The 27,652-nt window shown below is 42.1% G+C and overlaps 1 protein-coding gene across 1 annotated transcript; it reads left to right on the top strand.

Annotated features, from left to right (window-relative positions):
• The first annotated feature begins 373 nt into the window (after positions 1-373).
• On the top strand, positions 374-27,204 carry LOC131479433 (uncharacterized). The gene is given in 14 exon segments (XM_058659937.1): positions 374-471; positions 1,624-1,699; positions 2,194-2,276; positions 2,607-2,829; positions 5,198-5,392; positions 8,363-8,491; positions 10,980-11,115; positions 15,406-15,533; positions 19,407-19,427; positions 19,429-19,466; positions 21,328-21,427; positions 22,897-23,065; positions 23,867-23,951; positions 27,117-27,204. Coding segments are annotated over 14 exon segments (1,569 nt in total).
• Positions 27,205-27,652: the final 448 nt, after the last annotated feature.

Genomic DNA, 27,652 nt, shown 5'->3' with positions numbered 1-27,652 from the left:
GCGAAATAAATTCAGTAATGTAGCGCATGCGCAGTACTCCTCTTGACAGTAGCCAACTGGAATCACGGAGTGATGGCTGCGTCTTGGTAACTGGTGACCGCGGTTGAGCCTAGTGACACTCGTTCGAATACGTAGCTCCGATCCCGTGTTTGCGCGGATGCGTGACACAGGCCTTTCCCCCTTTTAGCGCAGCATTCTTTGCTAGTCGAATGTTTTAACTATTTCCAAAAACGAAAGCCAGCAGTACGGCATTAGACAGACGCGAATGTTTTAACTATTTCCGAAAACAAAAGCCAGCAGTACGGCATTAGACAAACGGTCGTGTGTCTGCCACACGACAGCCTGTTCTAAGGGGACATGGGGGACAGGGGACATGTCGCAGAAGGACGCCGATTGTTCGTCGCAAAGAATACGAACGCATATCAAGGTTCGACGCTGTAGTGTTTCCAGAGGTTGCCACATGGAGTCGAGGTGAATTGTACACACAAGAAAATCGGCTTGACACCAGTGTGCTAGCTGTGTGGCTCGTTGACTTTACTTGGATCATAAAGCGAATAGGAACTGCACAGCGGTGAGAGATGACTACAGAAGAACTGAAGCAATCTGAGGACACAAGTGCCACTGGTGTGTTACTCATGAATTTTGCCTAAAGACTCTATTCAGCAGCGTGCGAGGCACTTGCTGAAGGTTGCATATGCGTGTAGTCTGACTCATTACCAGGTGACCTGTGCCGGTGATTAGCCTTAGCCTGCATTGTTGGTCAGTGCCCATTTTCTTTCGGGCGCATCAGTAGAATGTGTCACTTCTCCACCGCACAATTTAGGCGCTTCGTGAAATGCTGGCTAGATGCTCCATAGTTTCGTGAGTGTAAGCTTTGCATATTATATGCTGTCCCGTTCCATCTGAACGGATTGCGTGTAAAACACCGGAGTGGAAGAAGAAGAAGAATCTACATACCACTGAACTCGATAGAAAAGAGCGGGCAAGGCCTCTGCTAGTGCGCCCAGATCTAAGCAGAAAAATTGTGCCTTCTCAAGGAGGGTATATATACAGTCTCTCTCGATTATCCGCATCACCTCCAGAGCAGCATTACGCGTCCTGTGGCGACAGTGGAAACAGTCTGCTTGTTGATGAGATTGTATGATTGCAGCAAAGGCTAGTCTCTCAGCCCGAGGAACGTAAACGAAAGCGAGTGTAGCTGTGCTTCGAGCCGTAGGTACTCCCGGGTTGCGAGGGGCGAAAATTGACGACACACTTCGTCCGTACATACGCCGTTAATCGGGTGCGACCCGTCCTGTACGACAAAGCATTACTGCTCTCAGTGCTATTATTAGAAACAAAACGCAACGCCGTTGCCGGGTCAAGAGACTTGTCTTGAAATGAGAGTTGCGCACCATTGCATAGCACAGACTTGCACTTCGTTTTGCGCCAGGGCTGTGCGTGCATGCAACGATGTTTGTGTGGACCGGGCCGTACAGGTGGCATCTCTGTCCCATAGCACCCTTTTTCGGGGTTGAGTACATACCGGGGGTACGAACGTGTTATTTACGGTTTCACTGGGTCATTAAAAGTCATACGAAAGGAGAGGAGGTCCTAAAGCTGTTTGCGTGTGTACACTTTTAGCGGCGACGGCTGCACGAAGCTTCTAGTACGTAGAGCCACAGACTTCTGCTGCGGTACATCGTGCCGCGACAGGACGGTAAGGGAGCCTATTTGACGAGACCGACAAACATGTGCGCAGAGTTAGAGAGAGTTTGACGGAGACCCTGCATTCTTTGCTCTGCAGCCGAAGCTTCAGCCAGTCTACCGGAGAACCCTCAGTGATAAAAGACGGGCTATCAGAACAGCTACCACAGTTGCTGAAAAGTCCACTTTTTCGTGGTCCTTTAGCATTATTTTCTTTCTCCATGCCCTGTGTCATTGAGGAGAGGTGAGACTGAGCGTCTGTCACTTCCTCTGAAATTATTTGCCTTCTGTCGTCTAGTAGTACTCTGTTCGCGACTTCTGCGGCGTCGACATCGGTTGTGCAAGTACTCTGTTTCCACTTAAACATATGGGCCTTCTTCTGAATTTTCCGTTACTAGCTCAACTTTCAAAAATTCTTTTTCATGCTTGAATGCGCGGGGCCTTTCGATGTTACTGGCCATGAAGATATAATTTGTAAATTCCGCTGGTTTCTTCCTTTTCACCAAGACAGCTCTTCTGTTTTTCAGTAGCTCTTTTTCGTCCACGGTTGGCTCCTCGGAGCACGTGCCGCTGACTCTCAAGTCCTCGACGTACGCTACCGACTTAAAATTGAGTAAACTTCGTCTTTAAGAAGTATGTAACCTCCTTTCGAATCTTCGTGTACTACGTGGTGGCAGTGCTTAGCACACAGTGCCCTTCTCCCCCTCTCATGCTCACATCACTCTTCGTACCCACCAACAAAACAGTAGTGTTTTGGTGTCGGCAAAGAGCTTCATGAGTTCGCCGTGTTGCGTCACTCTTTTTTCTTGAGTTACAAATTCGTTGTACCCCCCCCCCATGCTTTGTAATTCGCCTTCATAGTAAGCTGTTCGCATCCCAGCATCACTCTTCTTTCCGTTCTCGCTTCTTCTATACTACAGTCGTCGACCTCTCAGCCAGTCTTCTCTCCCGCCGTGCAGCAAGATGAGTTCCGCAGCAGCAGTTGTGCGGCCGGTGCCATCCCCTCTTCATTCAGAGGCACATCCATCCACGACGACGGCAGCAGGCGTAGATGAAAATGCTCCGTTTTCCGTTCGTCACACACGAGACCTCTACGCACAGCTGAAAGCTCTGCAGAAGCGAGTTGAGTTTCTAAACATCCAGGTAAGTGCTGGGAATGATAGTAGTATGGAAACAAATAATAATCTGCACCCCTTTCATTCTGCTCTAGACCGTGTACATTCTTCCGAGCCCCCCTCTCAGTGTGTCTGTTCCTAACACAGAGTACATCCTTCCAAGTCGTGTGTGTTGTTGGCTTTTAGCAACGTACAGCCCATGTGAAACTCTCAGAGGAAACCAGCACCGCAGGTGGTCACCTCAACACGCACGCGTCAAAGGATTGTGAGCCTCGAATTGGATTCCTCGTCCTTCTGACCTGCTGCCTCGTCGTTTCTTTGTGTGTGTGTGTGTGCGTGTGCATATCCCCATGTTGTCACTTGCATCGAAATGGAGGGGCGTGAAAATTTTTCGAGACACTCGGTGGCGTCCCTTAGGTCCTCATAGAGAGAAAGGGAAATCCAAACACGATATACATATTCACTATTCCCTCTAACACACATGCACCTACGCACATAAAAATCACTCATATATGTATATTTTAGGTTGAAATCAACATGAATTTAGGCACACACATGCAAGTATGCACGCAGGGGCGCACACGCACACGGACACTGCTAGGGTTTATCCACAAGCCCCGCTAATCCGGTAGGTACAGCCCTTGTGAGGCAAACAGAATGGCTGTTTCCTTTAAATAAGTATATGTACTGTGTGTGCTATACATTCATTGTCTGACATGCACAGTCAGGAAAAATACGACACTAATAAATACATTCACGAGAAGACCTGATTCGTTCACATGTAAGTGACAAGTATGGTAAGCGGCTAACGCTGAGGAATGCGATTGGATGAGAAAGCGTGTGTTTTCGACGTAAACGGCACTGTCGTGCCAAGAACCGTGGTAGTCACAGAAGACAGTATCACCACATAGACGAAATGCCATTATACGTGGCCTCTGTTAGCAGATGTTGGAATGTAAGTTTTTATATTAAAATTTATTGGAGTGTTTCCTGAGGGTCTAGATATTCATAAAGAACATCTGCTTTACACCGGTGTTCTTCTAGAGCGGGCTTGATGAGTAGAGAAGCGGAAGCAGACAATACTTTGGCACGTAACACACAGAAACTCATATAAGGCGAAGAAATCTTACCCTCCTACTCGCATTACATCGCTCTAAGTCTAACGTGTGCTTGCTTCTGGCTTCTGCCGTCCACGTAGGAGGCTGGAAGCAGATGTATGTGCGGGTGTGCGCATATATGTGTATGTACGTATGTGTGTATGCACGTAGTATTTGTATTATGTGTACGTAGCTACCGGTATGCGTATCAGCGTGCGTTCCTATGTATTCGAGTCGTTCTGTGCCCTAGGAGTATGCCTGATACTCTTGCAGGCACTACTGCTCATAGATGTGTGTGTAGATGAAGTGTGCATGTGTATACGGATACATATGTCTGCCCTGTTGCCTGGGAAGCAGTTACATACACGGTCTCTCGGGCAGACACTACTACTGCTATATGTATATATGGATGAGCACATGCACGTATGCATGTCTGTATGTGCATGTACGTGTGCGTGTGTCCGTCGGCGTTGTTTCGCCTCGGGAATAGCATTACTATTTACGTAGCTTTGGCAAGTACACGTTTGCGGTTGCCTCTCTAGGTGTATGGGCCCGCGCTTGTGTATGTACGACGTACACATATGCACGCCCTTCTCTCTACGGAAGCGCTTCAAGGGGCTCAGTAGGAGGCATGTAGAACATCGCGCTTGTGTGTATGGGTCTGTGTTTTTCGCGACATATCATACATGAATATTGCGCTCGCGTGCATTCATGTGTGTATGTTTGAATCTTCATGTAATTTTGTAATCCGTGTTTAGCACGCATGCATAGGTATATCTCCCCCGCCCTGTGCATCTGTACTCAACCATTATCGTCCCAGCTGTTCGACAAACGCAAGACAATTTTTTCTGTGTGTGTGTGTATATATCTCCGTATGTGTCTCTGTGTATGTTTGTGTGTATGTATGTGTATGTGTGTAGATGTGTGTGTGTGTGTGTGTCTGGCTTTGCACTCAAGTCTATGAGTGTGTCTGCGTCTGTATTCGTCTGTGTATATCTGTGTGTGCATCTGTCTGTGTCTGTATGTGGAGCCGTGTGTGTGTGTTCGTGTGCGTCCGTATATGTTATGTATAAATATATATATATGTATATGTGTGTGTGTGTGTGTGTGGATGTGTTTGAATGCACGGGCGCCTCCATACCGTCTAGATACTGTATGGGGTGTATTATGCATAGTTATGTGTACGTGTGCATACTGTGCAGGATCTCCGTCCCCATGCTAGCTGTGGGAACATGTATATATATATATATATATATATATGTTGTGTGTGTGGTGCCTGTCTGTATTTGCGGCGCTCAGGAAGAGTATATAAAAGATGAACAAAAAAATTTGAAAAGAGAGTATTATAGGGCTCGTGAAGAATTGAAACGCATACAAAGTGTTCCTCTAGTCATCGGACAGTTCATGGAGTTGATAAGCGCCAACGAAGGCATCGTGGCCAGCACTGCAGGCAGCAGCTACGTTGTACGCATTCTCTCCACTCTCAACAGGCAAGTACTGGTGGACTTACATATATATTCTCTATTGTTAATAATATACGGGTCTTTCTCGAAGGGAAGCTCTTACACACGTATATACGTACACATACACATACGATACACGCACGTGCACACATACACACACAGAGAGACACTCAACACGGCAAGATAGACATCCTAAGCACCAAGAAATTATTTGGACTAATCAGAGTTAACGGAAAGACCTGGACACTGTGTAAGTTCATACACACACACACACAGAGATACGTATGTATAGGTACGAAACACCCCTACACACATACATGCACACACACGTAGTTATGTACACGGACACCCACATATGTGTGGGTGTGGGGAATATTCAAACACGCGGACCCACCACACAGACAGACACACCTAGACACACGATGTATTTTTGAGTGTAGATGTGGAGGACGTGAGAGTGTGGATATGCTTGCTAGCGATCTGCGGAAGATCCTTGTTCTTATATGACATTCATCTTCAGCACAAATACCCACAACCAGCGAGAGGTACTTGGTGTCAGTCTGTGTACCCACGCGACGTAGCGTGGACATGTTGAAACTTGTTTAAGGCATTTCCCATAGATAGAGATATATAGATACATATACATGCGGAAGGTACCTACAACACGGTTATGTAGGCATTTGCCACAGATAGAGATATATATATGTACATGTAGAGGGTATCTACAACAATGTTATGTAGACGTTTGCCATAGATAGAGATATATATATATGTACATGTGGTAGGTACCTACTACACTGCGATGTAGTCATTTGCCATAGATAGAGATATATATATATATGTTTACTTATAGAAGGTATCTACGACAATGCTATGTAGACGTTTGCCATAGATAGAGATATATCTATGTACATGTGGGAAGTACCTACTACACTGCTATGTAGACATTTGCCATAGATAGAGATATATATATATATTTACGTATAGAAGGTATCTCCAACACTGCTATGTGGACATTTGCCATAGATACGGATGGATATATATATATATATACATATAGATAGTACCTCCAACACTGCTACGTAGACATTTGCCATAGATAAGGATATATATATATACATATGGATAGTACATCCGACACTACTATATATGTATTATTTGCGTCGCCTACAGAGGCGATGCAAGTTGGTTTGCATGTATCTGACCCCTGCCATATATGTAGGCGGTACGTACTTGACACGGCCCCATTCATTAAACAGTAGACATATATATACATGCTGGCGGGACGTGCTAACTGCTGTCTGTTACATGCTTGCCATATCTATATATAATATATATATATATTGGTATATGTAGACACATATGCATTGGCGGGTACGTACGAGACTGCCATATGTACTAGGCATGGTATATGTATATATTTAGGTGATACGCAGTAAACTACCACGTACTATACGCTTGCCAAATGTTTATACGGCACGTACTACTGTGTCGTGCTTTCTCCGCGTGCCACATACATATTAATATATATATACTTTGCGCGCTGAACTACCATTTACTATACGCTTGCCATATAAGTATATATATATGTATATATATACGGTATGCACCAAGATGCCTTGTATACTATATATATATGCGCTTGCCGTATGTATAGACACTGTAGGTAATAAAGTTTCATGTATCATTCGTACCGTACTGATTGGGAACGTTGCATGTTGCAGAGTTCGTGCGTATCGTCTACATAAGCGCAGGTGCGCTGCTTGAACTGCTTAACACTCCAGGTATATTAATAAATGAAAAAGTATATATATATATATATATATTGGTAAGCGCATGCACGCATTGAAGTTGAGACTAAATTGTTTGTGTATTATATGTACGTAGAAGACGGGTGCGTTTATGTCGGTAAACGCGTATATGCGTTGTAAATGTAAATTGTTCTCTTCTTTGCTCTGTGTGTTACAGATATATTGAACCCCCTAATTCAGTCTTCTCGTTCACCTCTGAGAAGATATGGCTTCATATTAATCATACATGCATATATACATATATACATGTATACATATGTGTATAGCTGTATCGTACCTATACGCTCTCTCTCTTTTTCTCTCGTATCCCTCTCACTGTGTCTCTCTGTATACATATATATATATATATGTATATGGTGTGTATAAACATATATCCATGTGTATATACATATATACAGCTATAACGTACATAAACTCTCTCTCTTTCTCCCCTATCTCTCTCACTCTGTCTGTCTCTCTCTGTATACATATATATATATATATATATATGCATATGGTGTGTATATACATGTATCCATGTGTATATACATATATCCATGTGTATATACATATATACAGCTATAACGTACATATACGCTCTCTCTCTTTCTCCCCTATCTCTCTCACTCTGTCTCTCTCACTCTGTATACATGTATATATATGCATATGGTGTGTATATACATATATCCATGTGTATATACATATATACAGCTATAACGTACGTATACCCTCTCTCTCTTTCTCCCCTATCTCTCTCACTCTGTCTGTCTCTCTCTCTGTATACATATATATATATATGCATATGGTGTGTATATACATGTATCCATGTGTATATACATATATCCATGTGTATATACATATATCCATGTGTATATACATATATACAGCTATATCGTACATATACGCTCTCTCTCTTTCTCCCCTATCTCTCTCACTCTGTCTCTCTCTCTGTATACATATATATATATATATATGCATATGGTGCGTATATACATATATCCATGTGTATATACATATATACAGCTATAACGTACGTATACCCGCTCTCTCTTTCTCCCCTATCTCTCTCTCTCTCTGTATACATATATATATATATGCGCTGTGTGTAGTGGATAAGTAGGTGTTCATACATATATGTAAATGACGTCCGCAGTGCGTTCTGTTTCCTGATAAATATATACTTCTTTTTCTTCTCATTTCTTTTCAGAGAGTTATTGAAGACGGGTTGCAGTGTGGCACTCCACCGGCATTCGCATTCGCTTGTAGACGTCCTTCCCCCTGAAGCCGACTCAACCATACAAACGCTGCAACTGCAAGAGAAACCCGACGTTACCTACGCAGTACGTACTACTTCTCTTCCATTTTTTAATTATGATTATGATTCTTTTCTTTCGCGAACATTTATATACGCATCAGGTTTCAAGGACTCAGCTTTGCTGTTTTCCTCTCTTCATTACCTTCCTTGGCTTCTTTCTGTTTTCCTCCCTTTCCGCGCTTACGTAGATACCACTACGACTAGTAGTAGTAGTACTAGTATGTGCTCTTTTTTTTATGCTGCGCGTACGGTGAAGTCAGAAGACAGATTTGCGTCAGGGCTACTGCGAAGGTGTTCACGCATTTTCGTTGTTTTAATACTTTCCCGCATACGTGATACTGACGTTGCTTCTGGTGCATACACGTACACTGCGTCAGAGTGTGATATATGTCTGTCCCTCCTTTCTTTTTTTTTTTTTCATTTGTATCCGATGAAAGATTTGTGTGTGTGTGTGTGTTCACATGCACACAGCAGCTCAACTTTTAAGTGTTTTCTAAGGACCTTCTCATCCACATCTTCCTGCGTTATATATATATATGAAATGTGTCCTTTACATCTCCCATACTATCGGGAGTGAGGCTGCTTTCTTGTGCCAAAAAGCACTGCGTTTTTACTCCTACTGGGTCAAAATCGTGCTTTGGTGTATATGCTTGAGTCATCAGGATATATTGTGGTACTACAAAGTGCCGGCGAAAGGCTGCTTAGGAAAAAGTCTCTACGTTGTCCGATAATTGCGTTGTGTAATAGTAACAATAGTACTCAGGTATGTTACAGTATTAGTACTTGTAGTAGTATTACTAATAGTTGTAGTAGGAATACAGTGTGTTATAGGGTTGGAGGAAGCTAACAAAGTGAGGAGTCAGCTCCGTCTGAGTCATTGTGTCTGTATATGCAGTGCAGTAGTATATATATATATAGTAGAGACCGCCTTGATGCTGCATTGGGCACATATATACTAACGTCTGCGTGTGCGGGTGTGTATCTGTGTGCGCGCGTATGTGTGTGTAAATACATGTGTGTGTGCGTGCGAGTGTGTGTGTGCGAGTGTCTGTATATATATATATATATGTGTGTGTGTGTGTGTGTGTGCCTGCCTGTCTGTCTATGTCTGGCTAGGTGTATCTCTCTCTGTCTGCATGTGTGTGTGTGTGTGTTTGTGTGTGCATCTCTACTGCATATTGTTTATATGTGTTATGTACTTCATATATACAGATGGGCATGTGGGCGTTGTAATGTCTGCGCAAGTTGTAGAAGGTCACTTCATTCCCGAATTACAACTCCCCACTACCCCTTGTCTGGACACAAGGCGGTGGTGATATCTTCATACATATATGCGCAAATTACATGTGTGGGTATGTTTGTGCGTATATCAGTGTGTGTACGTGTGTGTGTTGCGATGGTGTATGAGTATATATATGTGTGCGCGTCTCCACATAATACGCGTATGAGTGTTGTGTGCGTCCTCACGTATTATTGAGCGTGGATGCGTATGTGCGCATGTATATATATTCGTGTGTGTGTGTGTAATTCTGCGTGCGATGATAGTAGTAGTAGTAGCGTTTATGATGTTTCTAGACCGCCTGGCCCTGTCCCTCTCAATATGCATATGTGTGTGTGTATGTGTGTGGGTGAGGCACACTCTCCTTGGTAGACCTGCAGTTGCTTAGAAACTGTGTCCGTAAGACAATTCTTGTAGTGTGTATTTGTGTCCGTACATCTGTCTGTATGTTTCACGGGAGTGATGTTGAATATTCGGGATGCGTGACACACATACATACACGCACGTAGCGTGTACGTGTATATGCGTTTGTATGAAGAATGTTGTAGTGTGCATGTGTATGCATGTGTATGTGCCTGTGTGTTAGACATATGCTGTAGTATGTGTGTATGTCTGCATTCGCGTCTGTGTATGTGGTGTGTGTGTGTGTGTGTGTGTGTGTGTGTCTTTGTTGATATCATTGATGCTCACTCTAGTGATACGAATGACAGGAAATGTATGGTATATGTTATAGTGTGAGTGTGTGTGTGTGTAAGTCTGGGTATGACCCGTACTCTGTACTCTGTGTATACCTGTATGCTTGTGAGTGTATGTCTTCTTGATATTACGAATGGTCACTCTCGCGATATTTTCAATCGGAAATGCATGACACATGTTGGAGTGTGTACACATACATGTGTCTGTGTCTGTGTGTCTGTCTGTGTCTGTCTGTCTGTGTCTGTCTGTCTGTGTCTGTCTGTCTGTGTGCCTGTGTCTGTCTGTCTGTGTGTCTGTGTCTGTCTGTCTGTATGACATGTGTTGTAGTGTGCACGTATATCCCTGTGTGTGTGTGTGTGTCTGTTTGCATGTGTATAACCCACATGGAGTAGAGTGTATGTGTAAAGGTATATATATATGTATATATATCTGCATATATATATTTTTAATATCGTGAACGCGCTTGCATAATCGTGTCCCTAGATTATGTAAATAATGATAAGGGTGGACGATGTTTGCTGCGCATATACACACACAGGATATCGGTGGTATGGATATTCAGAAGCAGGAAATACGAGAAGCCGTGGAGCTGCCTCTGACGTGCCCGGAGTTGTATCAGCAGATTGGTATTGATCCACCAACAGGCGTGCTGTTGTATGGGCCCCCAGGCACTGGTAAATACATATGTACACTTGTGCATGCATATACTTGTCGGGTTTTGTCTTTTTTTTCACACTGCTGTCACTACTACTACTGCTACTAATATACTCCCACTACTACATTCAGTGCTACTACGACTACTAACTACTACTACTACTGCTACACTATTAGTAGGACCACCTTCACTGACGGGTTCTCTGTATAATAAACGACTCCATATGGACTCTTAGGCATGGGTCCCAGTACACTTGTTTATGCAGGGACTTATATTCTCTTTCATACTACTACTACTTAGCTTTCTTCCACTCCTATTAATACTACCACTACTTCTATCACTACTGGTGCTACTCCCAACACTACTATTGATACTTCTATCAATACTAGTGCTACTCCTACTACTACTACTATGACTACTACTGCCACTCCTCTTCCTACTATTACTACTTTTATCAATACTACTCCTACTACTACTACCATCACTATTACTTCTTCTCCTGTTACTACTACTAATTCTATCACTACTACATCTCCTCCTCCTACTACTGCCACTCCTCTTCCTCCTACTGTAACTACTACTTATATCACTACTACTTCTACTCCCACTACTACTATTTCCATCACTACTACTGCTCCTCCTACTACTACTTGTATCACTACTACTGCTCTTTCTCCTCCCACTGCTTCTTCTGTAAGTACTAGTGCCACTCCTGCTACTACTTCTATCTATACTACTGCTGCTCCACCTCCTCCTCCTACTACGTCAAAATCACTACTACTGCCACTCCTACTACTACTACTTCTAGCAATACAACAACGACAGCTACTACTACTACTAATACTAGCGACACATTTGTTACACTACTACGGCTGCTAGTAGAGTTTCGTTGTATGGGCCTTGGGCACTGGTTAAGACACACGTGTTTGTGCTGCAGGGACATGAGAGATAGATAATGCTATTCACACTACATCCACTATTCTTTCTACTACTATTCCTACCATTCCTACTAATACTACTACTGCTCCTCCTCGTACTACTGCTATTAAGACGAGAAATGCCCATATAAATACTAGTCTAACTACTATCACCAATACTACTAGTGTATGTCTCCTTTCTTTGGAATTACTGCTATTGCTACTAATAAATCAGAGACAGCATTAGCGGCTCGTCCTACTTACGTTTCTACATATATGTCATGTAGCTATCTATGTATTATTTATCACAGCTTATTAGGTTCCTGTATATGATATATCACAGCTTATTAAATTCCTATATATGTATTATATATCACACCTGATCAGGTTACTATATATGTACGATATATATATCACAGCTTATTAAATTCCTATATATGTATTATATATCACACCTGATCAGGTTACTATATATGTACGATATATATCACAGCTTATTAAATTCCTATATATGTATTATATATCACACCTGATCAGGTTACTATATATGTATTACTTACTACAGCTTACTAGGTTACTACATATGTATCATATAGGACCCCTAATGAGGTTTATATATATATATATTACATATCACAGCTTAATAGTGTACTATGTAGAGGTATGTATATATTACATATCACAGCTCAATAGAGTACTGTATATATATTATGTATCACAGCACATTAAGTTACTATATATGTATTATTTATCACAACTTCCCTGTCATACTGTACTCCTCAGAGATTGTCTCGCTCCACGTTGTTATCTGAAGAAAATAATACATCGTATAAACCCGGTGGCTGGAAAGAAGCGTTTCACAGCTGACCCTCCCTTTGACTTAAGTACATACACAATACATACGTCAGCAGTTAAAAGACTTAAGCACACACGAACTTCACAAACTCTACCTATGTATGCTCGTGCATGTGTATGTGTATATGTGTGTGTGTGCACATGCATGTGTATATGTGTGTGTGTGCACATGCATGTGTATATGTGTGTGTGCACATGCATGTGTATATGTGTGTGTGCACGTGTATGTGTATATGTGTGTGTGTGCACGTGTATGTGTATATGTGTGTGTGTGTGTGTGTGCACGTGTATGTGTATATGTGTGTGTGTGTGTGCACGTGTATGTGTATATGTGTGTGTGTGTGTGTGCACGTGTATGTGTATATGTGTGTGTGTGTGTGTGTGTGCACGTGTATGTGTATATGTGTGTGCATGACTAGGCAGTACACATCATACATGGGTGCGCCTGTTTGTTCTTCCCATGTACAGAATATGGAGGCTGACAGGATGCTTTCCTCCTCTCTGAATACATATAGGCATACATATATACATATATGTATGTGTATACATGGCTGTTATGAAGCTTCCCTCGCACCTCTGTGTGTGTGTGTCTCTCTCTCTACAAATGCATATATGTGTATATATATATTTTTCTATCTGTGTATGCATATGTGTGTAGATAGAGATGCATGGGCTTTCATTAGATATCAGTCAGAACGAGGGGTTAGTTTAATGCGGTTGCATGCAGTGACTTATAAGGGTCTTCGTGTGTGAACGCACCGAGTGCGGGGGCCTCTCTAGATAGGGCAGTGGTGTTTTCTGATATCTGTTGTCTTTCCGCATATACATACAAATACAGAAATTACCGTTGTCTTACATCTCTCGTCTCAGTGTGTCTGTCACTTTTTCTCTGTCTCCGAGTGTATATACATATATATATGTATCTGTTGGCTTCATTATTAGTATCCTTCCACTTCGCCTCGACTTGAGTCGGCTGTGGCGCGGAGAACTCAGGTTCAAGAAAAGAGATAATTCCTGCGTGATAGTCGTGCAAATGTGCAAAGGCGGGTTAAATTTATAAACGTACTTTGCGCAACTCTATATGTATATGTCATACATATATATATGTGCGGTTAAATCTGTCTGTATATATGTATATGTAGGTTTATGTCTGCATATAAGTGTATGTGCTTCTTCACGTGCGTTCCAACATTATGAGAAGCACAAGAGGGAAGGATGACTACTGCGTTGTGAAAAAGACAGCATATACAAGTCTTCTCTGTTTTCCTCGCACCGTCAACGTCAGCGAAAACAGCTACACTAGAGAAGCTGCATAGGAGAGGCACTACTACGACTACTAATACTGTATGCTTCTATAGGAAATGTTTGTTTTTCAATGGTTGGGGGGGTGAAGAAGAGGAGGGGCTGAGTAGGAGTCCAGTGGCCGCAGACTACTCTTGTAATAGGAGTAGTAGTAGTAGTAGTAGTGGTAGTAGTTGGTGTCGGAATTGTAGTATTGGGAGTGTTGGTACGATGAGGGGTAGTACTGCTGGTAGTATCACTAGTGGTAGTAGTAGTAGTAGTAGTAGTGGTACTGGCAGTACGATTGTGATGAAGGGAGTGGGATGCGGGGCGGTACTGATAGTAATAGGAGTAGATTAGTAGTATTGCTACGTGTGATAGTAGTAGTATTATTATTAGTCGCATTCGTAGAACTAATGCATCATGAGGGGTAGTACTGACATTCAAAGAAGTGGTAGGAGTTTCGTGTAATAGTACAAGTAGGAGGAGGAGGAGGAGGAATACTCCTAGTACTAGCGTATGATGATGGGTAATAGTGATAGTACTAGTAGAAGCAGTCCTAATATTGACGGTACTTGCGTGATGCGGGGTAGTACTGGTAGCAATAGGAGTGGTAATAATAGTAGTAGTAGTATTGGCAGTAGTACTCGTGTATGATAGTCGTATGGGTAGTGATACTGGCAGTCATACTAGTAGCATTATTACTACTACGATCACCACTACTACTAGTACTAATAGCCTAGTGAACGGCGGGGTGGCATGGTTTTTTTGATACGTTTCTGTTGTACTCTCTGTCGTTATCACGCCGTTTTCTCTTTCATTGATTACCTGTCAAAACTATATAATAGTGTAAGGTACAGCTGGTTCCCAATTACGCTGTTGGCTTGTAGTTGAATTCTGCGTATATGTGCCCCTCTCTCCTGGTGTGCCTATGCACCCCTACTGTAGATATCTCTCTGTAACTGGCTGCTGCTGTCTATATTAGCAGTGCCTTGCTGTCTTTTTGTGTCTTTCAGTTGACTGTTGCGTATTAGAAAATTCCTCTTGCTGCTTTTCGGTTTCTCTGCAGCTAGCTGCTGTGCATGAAGAAAATGCCTCTGTGCTGCTGCTCTTTTCTCCATATTTTGTGGGCTGCTGTGCGTGACTGCATTTCTACGGTTACGCTGTGCTGCTCGCTGTGCATCGATGAGACGCCACGCGGCTGATGGGGCTCGCTGTCTCTATTTCTGGATATTATTGTTCGATTCATTCTCCAGGCAAAACAATGCTTGCAAAAGCAGTTGCAAATAATACTACTGCAACATTTATTCGTGTTGTTGGAAGTGAATTCGTACAAAAATATCTGGGTGAAGGGCCACGCATGGTGCGAGATGTCTTCAGACTTGTAAGCCTCCTCTTACATAACTATTATACTATTGCTGTATTACTATTGCTATATTACTAATGCTATAGCTCTACTGTGTATTATTGCAACATTACTATAACTATTGCTACATATTACTCTTGTTGCTATATGTATATACACTACTGCTGCTGTATTACTATTGCTATATTGCTGCAATCAATTGTTGCTACATCACTATTACTATTGCTACATTGTGGCTGTATTGATATTGCTATATTATAATCGCTGTTGTGCTGTTATATTATTGGTAAACTGCTAATATCCTATTGCTAAATAACTCCCGTGAATTTATTGCTGAATTCCTGGTGTAGTATTGCTAGATAGCAGCTTTATAGTATTGCTCAAGTGCAGCTATATAGTATGGGGTAACTATATTACTGCTGAATTGCTCCCGTATATTAGTGACTAATATTGCTGCTTTAATAATGCTGATAGATTGCTGCTATATCGTTACTATATTGGTGCTTCAGTCGTATTGCTGGATTGCTCTCCTGTTGTATTGGAAGATTGTACTGCTGAGGTATTGCTACGTTGTTCTTGCTATAGTATTGATAGATGGAGTTGCTATATTAGTATTGGTAGACTGTGCGCTGCTCTAGTATTGCTTGATGGAGTTGCTATATTAGTATCGGTAGATTGTGCTCTGCTCTAGTATTGATACATGGAGTTGCTATATTAGTATTGGTACAGTGTGCTCTGCTATAGTACTGGAAGAATGTACTGCTACATTAGTATGGGTAGATTGTGTTGATGTAGCTTTGATATATTCTACTGCTATATATAGTATATCACTAGGTTGTTCTAGTATAGTATTGATAGATGGTGCTTTCAGAGAACTGTAGGTTGTGCTCCTGTAGTAGTATTGGGGATTGTGCTGCTGTAATACTGGTAATCTGTACTGCTGTAGAGTAGTATTATTGGTAAACTGTGCTCCTATATAAATTGTTTTATGTTGAATTGTGCTGCTTTAGTGGTGATGTTATATTATTGCTGCTGTCGTTAATGCGCTGACAGTAGAGCAGCGATTCCTTGTACAGAGGTCTACATACGCTGTACTGGAGTCATATCAGGAACGAGTGGCTCGTGTTGTGTGCTTTTTACATACTTCTCTTGGTCTTACCAGGAGGGAGTGTCCTCTTGCTGTGCATGTATGTATATATAGAGAGAGAGATGATGTAATACTGCAGGTCACTATGGAACGAAGAGCAGTCATCTTGGGCTTCTAGTGCTGTTTGTGCTGAAGCTGCAACAGAAGAAAACGGAGGCGGCGCTTTGTTATATGTGTTTTCATGTTGGTGCTACTACAGGGGAAACGCCCCACAGATGCAGATAAATTATGTGCCTATCCTTTTCTGCTAGAGCTTCTTCGAAAAGACGTTGGCTCGTCTACGTCTAAATAGTCTCCCACTTGTATCTTGGCTGTTCAGAAGCGTCTTTCTAAAGCGAAATGCGCCGTTTCAGGAAAGGCGCTCAAAGTCACTAGTAACTGCTACTACTACTACTACTAATTGTAGTAGTAGTGCTGCTTCTTCTGCACGTGGTGCTCTGGTACTATGTGTGTATATATATATATATATATATATATATACATATATATATATATATATATATATATGCTGTGGGGTGCCGTAGCTTTTTGCTACTGAGAGCTACTACTACTACTGCTACTAGTAGTAGTAGTAGTAGTACTGCTTCTTTTCTTCTGGAGGAGGTGCTCTCCTACTATATATACATAAAAATGTATATGTTGTGAAGCGCCCTCTCTTCTTTATATGTCAACAACTAGTACTATGCTAGTGCTGCTTCTTTTGCAGGTGGTACTCTGCTACAATACAACTATGTATGTATATACATACGTATGTATGTATATTATGTGTATGTATATATATATATATATATATGCTGTGTGGTCCCCTCGCTTCTGCAGGTGGTACTGTGCTACAGTATAAATATATATGTATATAAGATGTATATACATATGTATGTATATGTGCGCTGTGTGGTGCCCCCGCTTTTTTTTTATTTGATACTAGTACTACTACTACTAGTAGTACTGCTTCTTCTTCTGCAGGTGGTGCTCTTCCACAGTTTATATATGTATTGTGGAGCGTGATCTCTTGGGCTTTATACATTATTAGCTACTTCTACTGCTAATGCTACCTCTTCTCCAGGTGGCGCTCTATGCTGAGGAGTGTCCTCCCGTTTGTATCTGTTTCCCTGTACGTCTTTCTTTGCTGGAGCGATTGTCTGTATGATGAGAGTGGGCTGCTGCGAGAGGTGCTGAGTACTATAAGTACAGCAACAACTATTGGTGCTTCTTCGTCTGCTGCTAGATTTGCTGAGTCCCATCAAATATCACTACTACTAGTAGTAGTAATTCTCCTCTATAACTGGAGCTCTTTCTTCTTCTTCTTTTTCGTCTTCTGCTCCTAGAGGTGCTGAATACTATCCATAACTACTACTGCTACTGTTGCTGCGTCTTCTGCTGGATACATGCTGAGTACTATCAAATACAGCAGCAACTACCACTGCTTCTTCTGCAAGAAAAAGGTGCTGTGCTAAGTTTCATAAAGTTTTGTTGCTACTCTGCTAGCGCTGCTGCAGCTGCTTTTTGCAGACGCTCTCCTGCTGCATCTCAGTTGTGCGGCTTCTGTTGCGTCATGTCCTTCGGGGTGGCTCTCTGCATGTAAAACTGTCGATCTCTTCTACCACGCTGCTGCTCCATGACGTGCTGATTATTTTTTTTTCTCTCTCTCTCTCTGATGCTGTTTCTGTTGATGTCACCTGTTGCCCTTATTTTCCCGTCTGATAATGCTGTGCTGGTGCTGCTGCTGCGGTTTGGCTGCTCACATGCTGCTGCTGCTGGTGGTACCGCGCTCTGGTGCTGCATTGTTGCAATGCTGTTGCTACCTGTTGTACTCTGCTGCTGCACTGCTGTTGCTATTTATAGTGCACGGTATCGCTGTTGCCTAGTGTTGTTTATCTATTACTCCGCACCACTGCTCTTGCTATCTATATTATTGTGTTGCTGCTGTTGCTCTCTCTATCCATTATGCTGTGATGCACTGCTTTACCTATATTCCACTGTACTACTGTCGCTGATGTGGCTGTCTTCTGTATTATGCTGCACCGCAGGTGTTGTCTATATTGTGCACCGCTACTGCTGCTGTGTATATGTTATGCTGCACTGCTGTTGCTGTCTGCATTATGTTGTACTGCTTTTGCTGCTGTTGCTGTCCGTATTATGCGGTACTGCTGTTGCTTGTGTTGCTGCTTATGTAGTATGTTGCACTTGCTGTTGCTGGTGTTGCTGTGTATATTTTGCTGCGATGCTGCTCTGCTGTTGCTATCTATATGTTATGCTGTACTGCAGTTCTTGGTGCTGTTGCTGTCTATGTCATGCTGTACTGGTGTTGTTATTGCTGCTGCTGTCTCTGTATTGGGCTGTGCTGGTGTGCTAGTACATTGTTGCTGCTGCTGCTGCTGCTCATACAGAGCTCCCTGATGCTTCCATCAGACTGCTCTGTTGTTGCTGTCAGTATTACGACGCTGCGGTGCTGCATTGTTAAGCACTGCTATTACTTTCATTACTGTAGTATTACTCACCCTGCCACGCTTTTGCTTCCCCTTCTTTTTAATTGAACAGGGTGCTCATGCTTCATATATATTGTACTCAATCTGCATGCATTATAATCGTTCTTTGCATGTACTGTACTCCCTGTACAGTTAGTCCACTCATTTTCGACCCCAATATTTTTAGTGTGTCTAGGGTGCTGGTGGTGGTGTTGCTGCTGCTGCAGCAGTATGTATGTATGTATCTACGTATGTATGTATGTGTTTCTCTCTCTACAGGCACGAGAAAACTCGCCGTCTAATCGTTTTCATTGATGAAGTTGATGCCATTGCGACCAAGTCAGTATCACACACACACACACAGCAAACACCCCTTTTCCCGTAATTCATGCGTTCTCTACGAAAATGATGTTTCTCTCTCTCTTTCTGTCTCTCTTTCTAGCTCTCTCGTGTGGCTGTTCTTTAGATGCATGAAGCCACTGTCTGTACGCGCTGTGTAGAAAAAGTGTTTGCCTTCACCTCCCGTTTCAAGTCGCCCTCACATTTTTCCCATCGCCGCTCTCCCCTGCGTCCCTCCTTCCCTATCGTTCTTTCTTTGCTCACGACTCAATATAATGACGTGCCACCGTTTCTACAACGACTGCTCTCCTAGAAGGAAAGGACATCTTCAACCCCACACTCACACACACACGCGCTAGTGAAGTTTTTGCAGGTACCCTCACTGTAGATCTTTTTCTACTCCAGCGTTCGTCCTCTTCATGCTACGTATATAGTATTAATATTGCTGCCAGACAGGGTGAATGAGAACAAGAAGCATGAGGAGGAGGAGGAGTAAGAGAGTGGAGGCCAGACATGATATGAAATGCACGAAGAATCGTTCCTTTTCATGAACATGTGTGCATGCAGTCCATTGATTTCGACAGTTCGTCTCCACCCTCTCTGCTTATGCGGCTCTCCGTCATCGGCCCACATACACCTACACACACACGCGTACTTGTCTCTAGACGAGTACACTTCTCGCAGCCAGTCGACCTCACGCAAACAAGATCTGGCTCGCTCTACATACATAAACACGTAAATAGAGACCAACATGCGCATATATATAATATGCGCAATACATATATGTATATATACATACGTGTTTATGAACTTCCAGGTGTACAAATACTAATAAGCGAATATACACAGAGAGAGAAAGATAGACAGGCAGATAGATACACAGATATATCTGTTGAGCATCTGCTGCAGGTTATGCGCGCTCATGTAATATATATATATGTTCGAGCTGTCACCTTTTATAGTGTACATGTGTTCCCAACAGAGGTTTTAGGGGCGGGTTGGCAGGGGAGAGTACAGGCCGTCTGGACATAGAGGGTGTCTTCGCGCATCTGAACGGTTCCTGTCGTGTGTGCACATGCGTGCATTCTCCCGCAGTTCATTTTCTTCTGTTTCTGCTGCTTAGCATATATACACACGCATATGTACATATATAAAGGTATATATGTATATGTATACATATAAGTACATATGTAGACATGTATATCTACACGTAGGAATAGTTAAATGTATATAGATATATTGTGTATATACGTGTCTTGAAGGAAAGAGTGTATGCACATGTATATATATAAAAATAAGCAGAATATATGCACGTATATCTACAAGTAAGTATATATATATATATACTTGTGTGTGCGTATATGTGTGTATACCTTGCATGTAGAAAGATATATTTGTAAATCCGTGTTTTCGAAAAAGAGAGTGTATGCATATGTATATATATATATATATATACGTGTATAGACAATATATATATATATATGAAGAATATATTAACATGTATAATTATTATTTATTTCGAAAAAGAGAGTGTATGCATATGCATATATATATACACGTGTATAGACATACATATATATATATGAAAAATATATTAACATGTATAATTATTATTTATTTCGAAAAAGAGAGTGTATGCATATGTATATATATATACCTGTATATATATATATATATGAAGAATATATTAACATGTATAACTACGTATGAGTATATATCTATTTAATTAGCATATGTTTATGTGTCTATGTGTTTCCGTGGGAAGGCACACCACTGAACAAACATACCGGCGTTGAGACATGCATGCATTTTTGGAAGAACGGTTTCTCTTTTTGTATGTGGACCGCCTTTGTTGCTGCAGACGATTTGACGCACAGACAGGAGCAGACAGAGAGGTCCAAAGAATTCTACTGGAACTCCTCAATCAAATGGATGGCTTCGATCAGACAACTACAGTCAAGGTAACCTCACACACATATGTACAGACAGAGTACTTGTACACGCGGCTATAAAAATAGTATTTTGTGTACGTGGCTATAATAATGGTATTTTGCTTCTCATGTATAACTTCATATATATATGTATATGTATGTAGTGTTTTGCTTCTCATGCATGACTTTATGTGTGTATATATATACATATGTATATATATATATATATGTGGTCTTCTGCCTCTCGTGTATGAGTTTATGTGTATGTATATATATATGTAGTATCATACTTCTCATGTGTGACTCTATGTATATATATATAAATGTGTGTATATGTATCGTATGTTAAGGTAGTTGTAAGACAACTACGACTGTGAAGGACGGGTTCGTTTATTTGTGTGTATATATATATATACATACACGTAGCATTAAACTCCGTGCGACTTAAGAATAGAACTATGTATATAAAATATATGTATATGAATGTACATGCATAGGACGCACCAACGACTGTTAAAATATATATACATATATATAAGACTATCTAGATAGTCGATATACTTGTATACGTGGCTTTAATGCTGCTTCTGATGTGTGACTTTGTGTATATACATATATATAGAGAGAGACATATTCATACCTATATGTGGCTGTAATAAAGCAATACTTGTGTTCTGAGCTTTCAGACATATACCTTATGTGTCTATATATATACATATATATATAGCATTGACACCCTGTAACGTGGAAAGTAGAGCCATGTATATATATATATATATTATGCGAATCACTACCGACTCTTACAGTGAGAACATATATACGTATATGTGTATATTTATATGACTGGAGGGTAACAACAACTGTGAAATTAAGATGTTAGTGTATACATACATTTGTGGGGTTGTGACAATGAGACGACTGTGAGAGGAAGTATGACGATGTTAGCTGATGTACATTATTACGGTCAGTGAAGAAAGTGACTGTGAACATAGGATACATCTTGCAGTTGCTGCTGCTGTTGCAGCTGCGGTTGGTTAGCGTATTTCTGAGGAGCGTTCTGCTACTGGGTCTCTCGCGTGTGTTTATATCGGCTGACACATCCCCACATTCTCATCCATGTTTGTGAGGCGCTATCGACGCTAATTTGTGATTCAGAGTTCGTGTGTACGTGCGCGTGTGTTTCTTCATGTGCGTATGCGTATGTATGTGTGTATGTGTGTGTGTGTTTGTGTGTCTGTCTGTCTGTCTGTCTGTCTCTGGCTATGTAACGATTATATGCATGCTGCCCCCCGTGTGTCTGTGTGTGTAAGTGTGTGTGTATGTGTAACAAGGAAAACATTGAATGGGTGTTTTTTCGGGTCTAGAAAAACATATATCGAAGAGTTGGCGTGCGCCTTCTGGAGAGTTGTGTGGGGGTATGTGTGTTCGTGTAGGGATGTACAGAAGTGTATGTATTGAGGCGTATTATTGTATTATTGGCATGTGCATGCAAAATGCAGGTCATAATGGCAACGAACAGGGCTGATACACTAGACCCAGCACTTCTGCGTCCAGGCCGCTTGGACAGGAAGATTGAGTTCCCCTTACCCGATCGCAGACAGCGACGACTAATTTTTCAAACGATCACTGCCAAAATGAACCTATCTGATGAAGTGGATTTAGAAGATTGTAAGAAAACAGAATAGAGCAGTCTTCACTACCGGCGTGATTGCAACCCTTGGGTGGTTGCATGCATAGTCATATGTTCTCGTAGGTGCTACGAATAGGACCCACTTGTGTCGTTTCACTGCATTCATACGGCGTCACTTGCCATCATCATCATCACAATAGGGTAATTGTGTGCAGGCAGAGCTCTTGTATACGTATGTGTGTTTGTATGTACATGCTACGAAAAGGGGTTTGTACATTGCCGACACAAGCTATCTCTTTTAGGTTATTCTTCGTATATATAATGTATATACATATACCTAATATACGCGTATGTGTAGAATTACGGACGTGTATCTATTCACTTCTCCATCACATACATATATATGTGTGTACATATACATGCAAGTTGTTCTCCTGCACAAACACGTACATATATATATATATAGAGAGAGAGAGAGAGAGTTGCAGCATCTCCCAGCACCGATGTAAATATGTATATATGCATCTCGTAATCCAGCATATATACATATATATACATACGTATATGTACCTTTCCTCTCGGCGTATGTATGTATTAACCATTCTGGGCACTAGATATTTATATGTATGTATATACAGAGAGATACAGTTATACTTGTCTAGTAGCACTAACAAGTATGTACGTGCATGCAAATTTTCGCCTAGTGTATATACAGTGACATATTTGTTAATAGTTGACAGCATAGAAAGTGGTATATATACATATATACCTATATATACGTGCACTGCGTATATGTGTGTATGTGTATGTGCTGTTGTGTATGTGGTGATACTGATCAGATGTTTCCCGACCGGAGAAAGTGTCAGCAGCAGACATAGCTGCAATATGTCAGGAAGCGGGCATGCAGGCTGTACGCAAGAACAGGTAAACTATAAGGAAGAAGGGTACATAAGGGCGAGGGGGGGGGGCGAGAGAAAGCAAGCTAGGTCGCTGTGCATAACGATATTTCCGCCGTTGTTACTACTAAATCAAACCTTGCGTACGCGATAATTTGTATTGTTTGTTGTACTCCCAATACTGTGTCAGTCGTTCATTTTGTTTCTAAGTAGTACCCTTGTATTCCTGTTGCTGCTGTAGCTCGTGTTGCTGTAGCTGCTCTCGGTGTTGCTGTTGCTGCTGTAGCGCTCTCTCATTACCGTCTTATTATCACCATATGTCGTCTCGCTGTATTTGCGAGGCTGCGTTGGCTGCGTGTGTCTTTGCACCGTTGCTGTTTGAGTGTGCTGTGAATCTTCTCTCTAGAGTACTCGGAGTCTCACACACATAGCGATGCAAGTGTGACTCTGTGTATATGTGCGAGTGTAGATAATAGAGCCGTCTCTCTGAGTGCAGGCGCAGCTAGAGGGCCACTGCGTATATATATATATATAGTAGTAGGAGGCTGTATCTATATGGCGTCGGCCACTGCATGTATAGTAGTAGTAGTAGGTTGTATATCTCTATAGAAATGAGGGACCTAGGGAGCCACTGCTTATATAGTAAGTACTTGTAGGCTGTATATATATATATATATATGTGTATATATATGTATGTATGAGGGCTCTAAAGGGCCACTGCATATGTAGTTGTAGTAGTAGGTTGTATATCTGTATAAACTAGAGGGATCTAGAAAACCACTGCATATATAGTACTGGTAGGTTGTATATACATATATGTATATATGTATATATGAGGAGGGCTCCAAAGGGCCACTGCATATGTTGTCGTAGTAGAAGCTGGTTGTATATCTATATAGATCCGAGAGGGATCTAGAGAGCCACTGCATGTATAGTACTTGTAGGCTGCGTATATGTATATATGTATATATGAGGGCTTTAAAGGGTCACTGCACATATAGTAGTAGTAGTAGTATTAGTACATTGTGTGTATATATATATATGTGTATAAATAGGAGGAGGTAAATGGCCAATAGATGTACAGTAGTAGTAGTACTAGAGTGCACGTGTGTGACGAAAGTGGAGGACCACTGTATGTGCGGCTATGTGGCGGCGACGTGAAAATGAAGGTACACACACACACATATATGGTGTGACAGTGTGTGAGTGTTCTACGCGTACGCATGCATCGTGTCTACGTGACTGAATATGGACACTCACTAGTGCTGATACGGGGTTGAATGTAAGTCGCCGTGTGTACGCATGCACCCGTTTGCAGTATGCCGACCGTAAAGAGAGCTACACAGACGTGTTGTGGGTGGCATCGAAGAGGTTTGCACAGAGAGCTAGTAAGACAGCGAATTTTAAAACGGGCGTCTTGCGCAAGAGTCATGAATGCTCATCTGCCGTGGAGGCATGTGAAGGAGAGCGGGCATGCAGCACGGCATGCATTTTTGCGCACGTTATGAGAATAGTGTTATTAGTAGTAGTAGTAATATTGGTAAGAAGGCAAGAGGAGGATGTATAGAACTGATAAAAGAAAAAGTTGCGGCCGCATTTGTATGACAAATGATACATTTCGTATTTGGCTGCATACAACACCTTCTGCCGTGTCTCCAACTGCGTACACGTGTGCGCACGCAGGTGGTGGCAAAGCGTTTCGTTGCATGCAGATAGGGTCGTGCGACTGCTGTCGTATACGTAGAAATGTGTTAGTCCCCTTCTAGAGGCATAGTTCCTTGAGAGCCTCTCTCTGCGGTTGTATACACATCTATGTCAAACTTATATACATGGCACTTGCATCATACAGCAGTAGAGCAAACGTGTATGTTTACTGACATTTTCCGCAAAGCACAGGGAACTATAAAATATATATATATATATATACATATTGTATCTGTACATACATATACATATATATATGTGTATGTGTGTGTGTGTGTGTATGTATGTATGTATTATATCTATATCATGTACCAACACAGCAAACGCATATATGGTGGTTGGGAATTTCTCTCGAAGAAGGGGTAGGGGACACACTCCATCAGTTCGAAAGCATTTCAAAGCTCGGTTACATATTTGCTCTCCAAAATGATAACGTGTGCGTGGGTGTGTGTAAGTGTATCTACTGGAGTGTGTGAGAACGTATGTATGTATGCATGTATCTATATATGTGTGTATCTATGTATCTGTGTACCTATGTGTGTATCTGTCTATGTATTTATATATGTATGTATCTATGTATGTATATATGTGTATATGTGTGTATGTATCTATGTGTCAGGCCCCTGTACGTGCTCTCTAACCGAAAACCTCTGTGTGTGTGTGTGTCTGTATGTGTATCTAAGTGAGCTGTGTGAGATCGTTTGCATATGTGTGTGTGTATGTATCTTGGCTCCTGTAGGTGCTCTCAACTGAAAACTTGTGTATGTGTGTGTGTATGTGTATCTAAGTGGGTTGTGCGTGCGTTTTCTTCTTTGCGCCTGCCTGCGTGGGTGTGTGTGCGTGGGCCTTTGTGTGTACGTCTCTCTGTGTGTGCTTGCGTGTGTGTTTGTCTAATTCCGTTTGTTTCCGTGCTTGTGTATGTAGGTATATGTGAGTCTGTATCTCCTTTGCTTTATGTCCACACACTTCGTATATATACGTATATATATGTATGTACATGTGTATATATACATATATACATATATCTGTATATATCTATATATACATATGTATGTAAATAGGTACGTTTATGCTTTCGATGTCCGCTAGGCAGGTGGAAAGAAACACACAGCTTGTTCTTCTAGTGAGACACTGGCTGGGTGGAAAGACGCGACTTGCTTGTTATGGAGATGATGTCTCCCTACGAGAATATGAACGTGTGACGGCGTCCATCTGCGTGGCTGTGTTACGTCTACAAGCAGACACGTGTTGACAGCTACACGCTTGTGGGGTATCTGTGTGCGTGTAGCACGGCGACATACACATCAATTTATGTGAACATGTGTATGTCATAGTCAGAGCCCCCCCTCTGCGTGATGCAGCGCGAACGACGCACGCACACCCACACACGCAGGCGCATCGAAGAAAACGCACATGTCTGTGCGCGCGGGTGTGCGAGTCGGTTATCTGTCGCCGTGCTTGTGTGCGCGAATTGGTTGTGATGATGCAGATATGTGGTTCTTTCCAAGGACTTCGAGAAGGGATGGAAAGCGCATGTCCGAAAGCATGATCGTGACTTCGAGTTCTACACGTTTTGAATAAAGTGGACTACGTTCTCACATCAGGACAGGACCGTGTTTGTTGTTGCATGCACGATCGCACAAGCGCAGGGGGGGGGGCGGTTTGTGCATATTTATATCGCGAGGGACTTTATGTTTTTTTCTCGTGCTTTTTATCTGCCTTCCGTGTGCTTGTGTCCACCCGTAAAGTCTCACCACTACGAACTAATTTATGTTGTTGGTAACGTGTCAGCTGTACGTGTCTCTTCCTCAATTTCTCAAAGGAGAAGCAATCCTTACCCCGACGCTCCATTCGCCTTCCTCGTACGTATGTTGCACGACGGACGTGTAGCTGGTGCTCCTGCTGCTGCTGCTGTCGTTACTTCGGTTGAAGTATGCCGGCGCAGTCACTCCGCCCAGGGGGGCATGAAGAGCACAGCACCAAGAGCACGAGAAGCGGTGTAACTGCAGCATGAAGCAGCGTGCC

Source organism: Ochotona princeps, unplaced genomic scaffold (assembly GCF_030435755.1).
Source record: "Ochotona princeps isolate mOchPri1 unplaced genomic scaffold, mOchPri1.hap1 HAP1_SCAFFOLD_2770, whole genome shotgun sequence".
NCBI classification, from domain to species: Eukaryota; Metazoa; Chordata; class Mammalia; order Lagomorpha; family Ochotonidae; genus Ochotona; species Ochotona princeps.
Note: the sequence above shows the minus strand (reverse complement) of the source record. Positions and strands in the feature narration are given on the sequence as shown.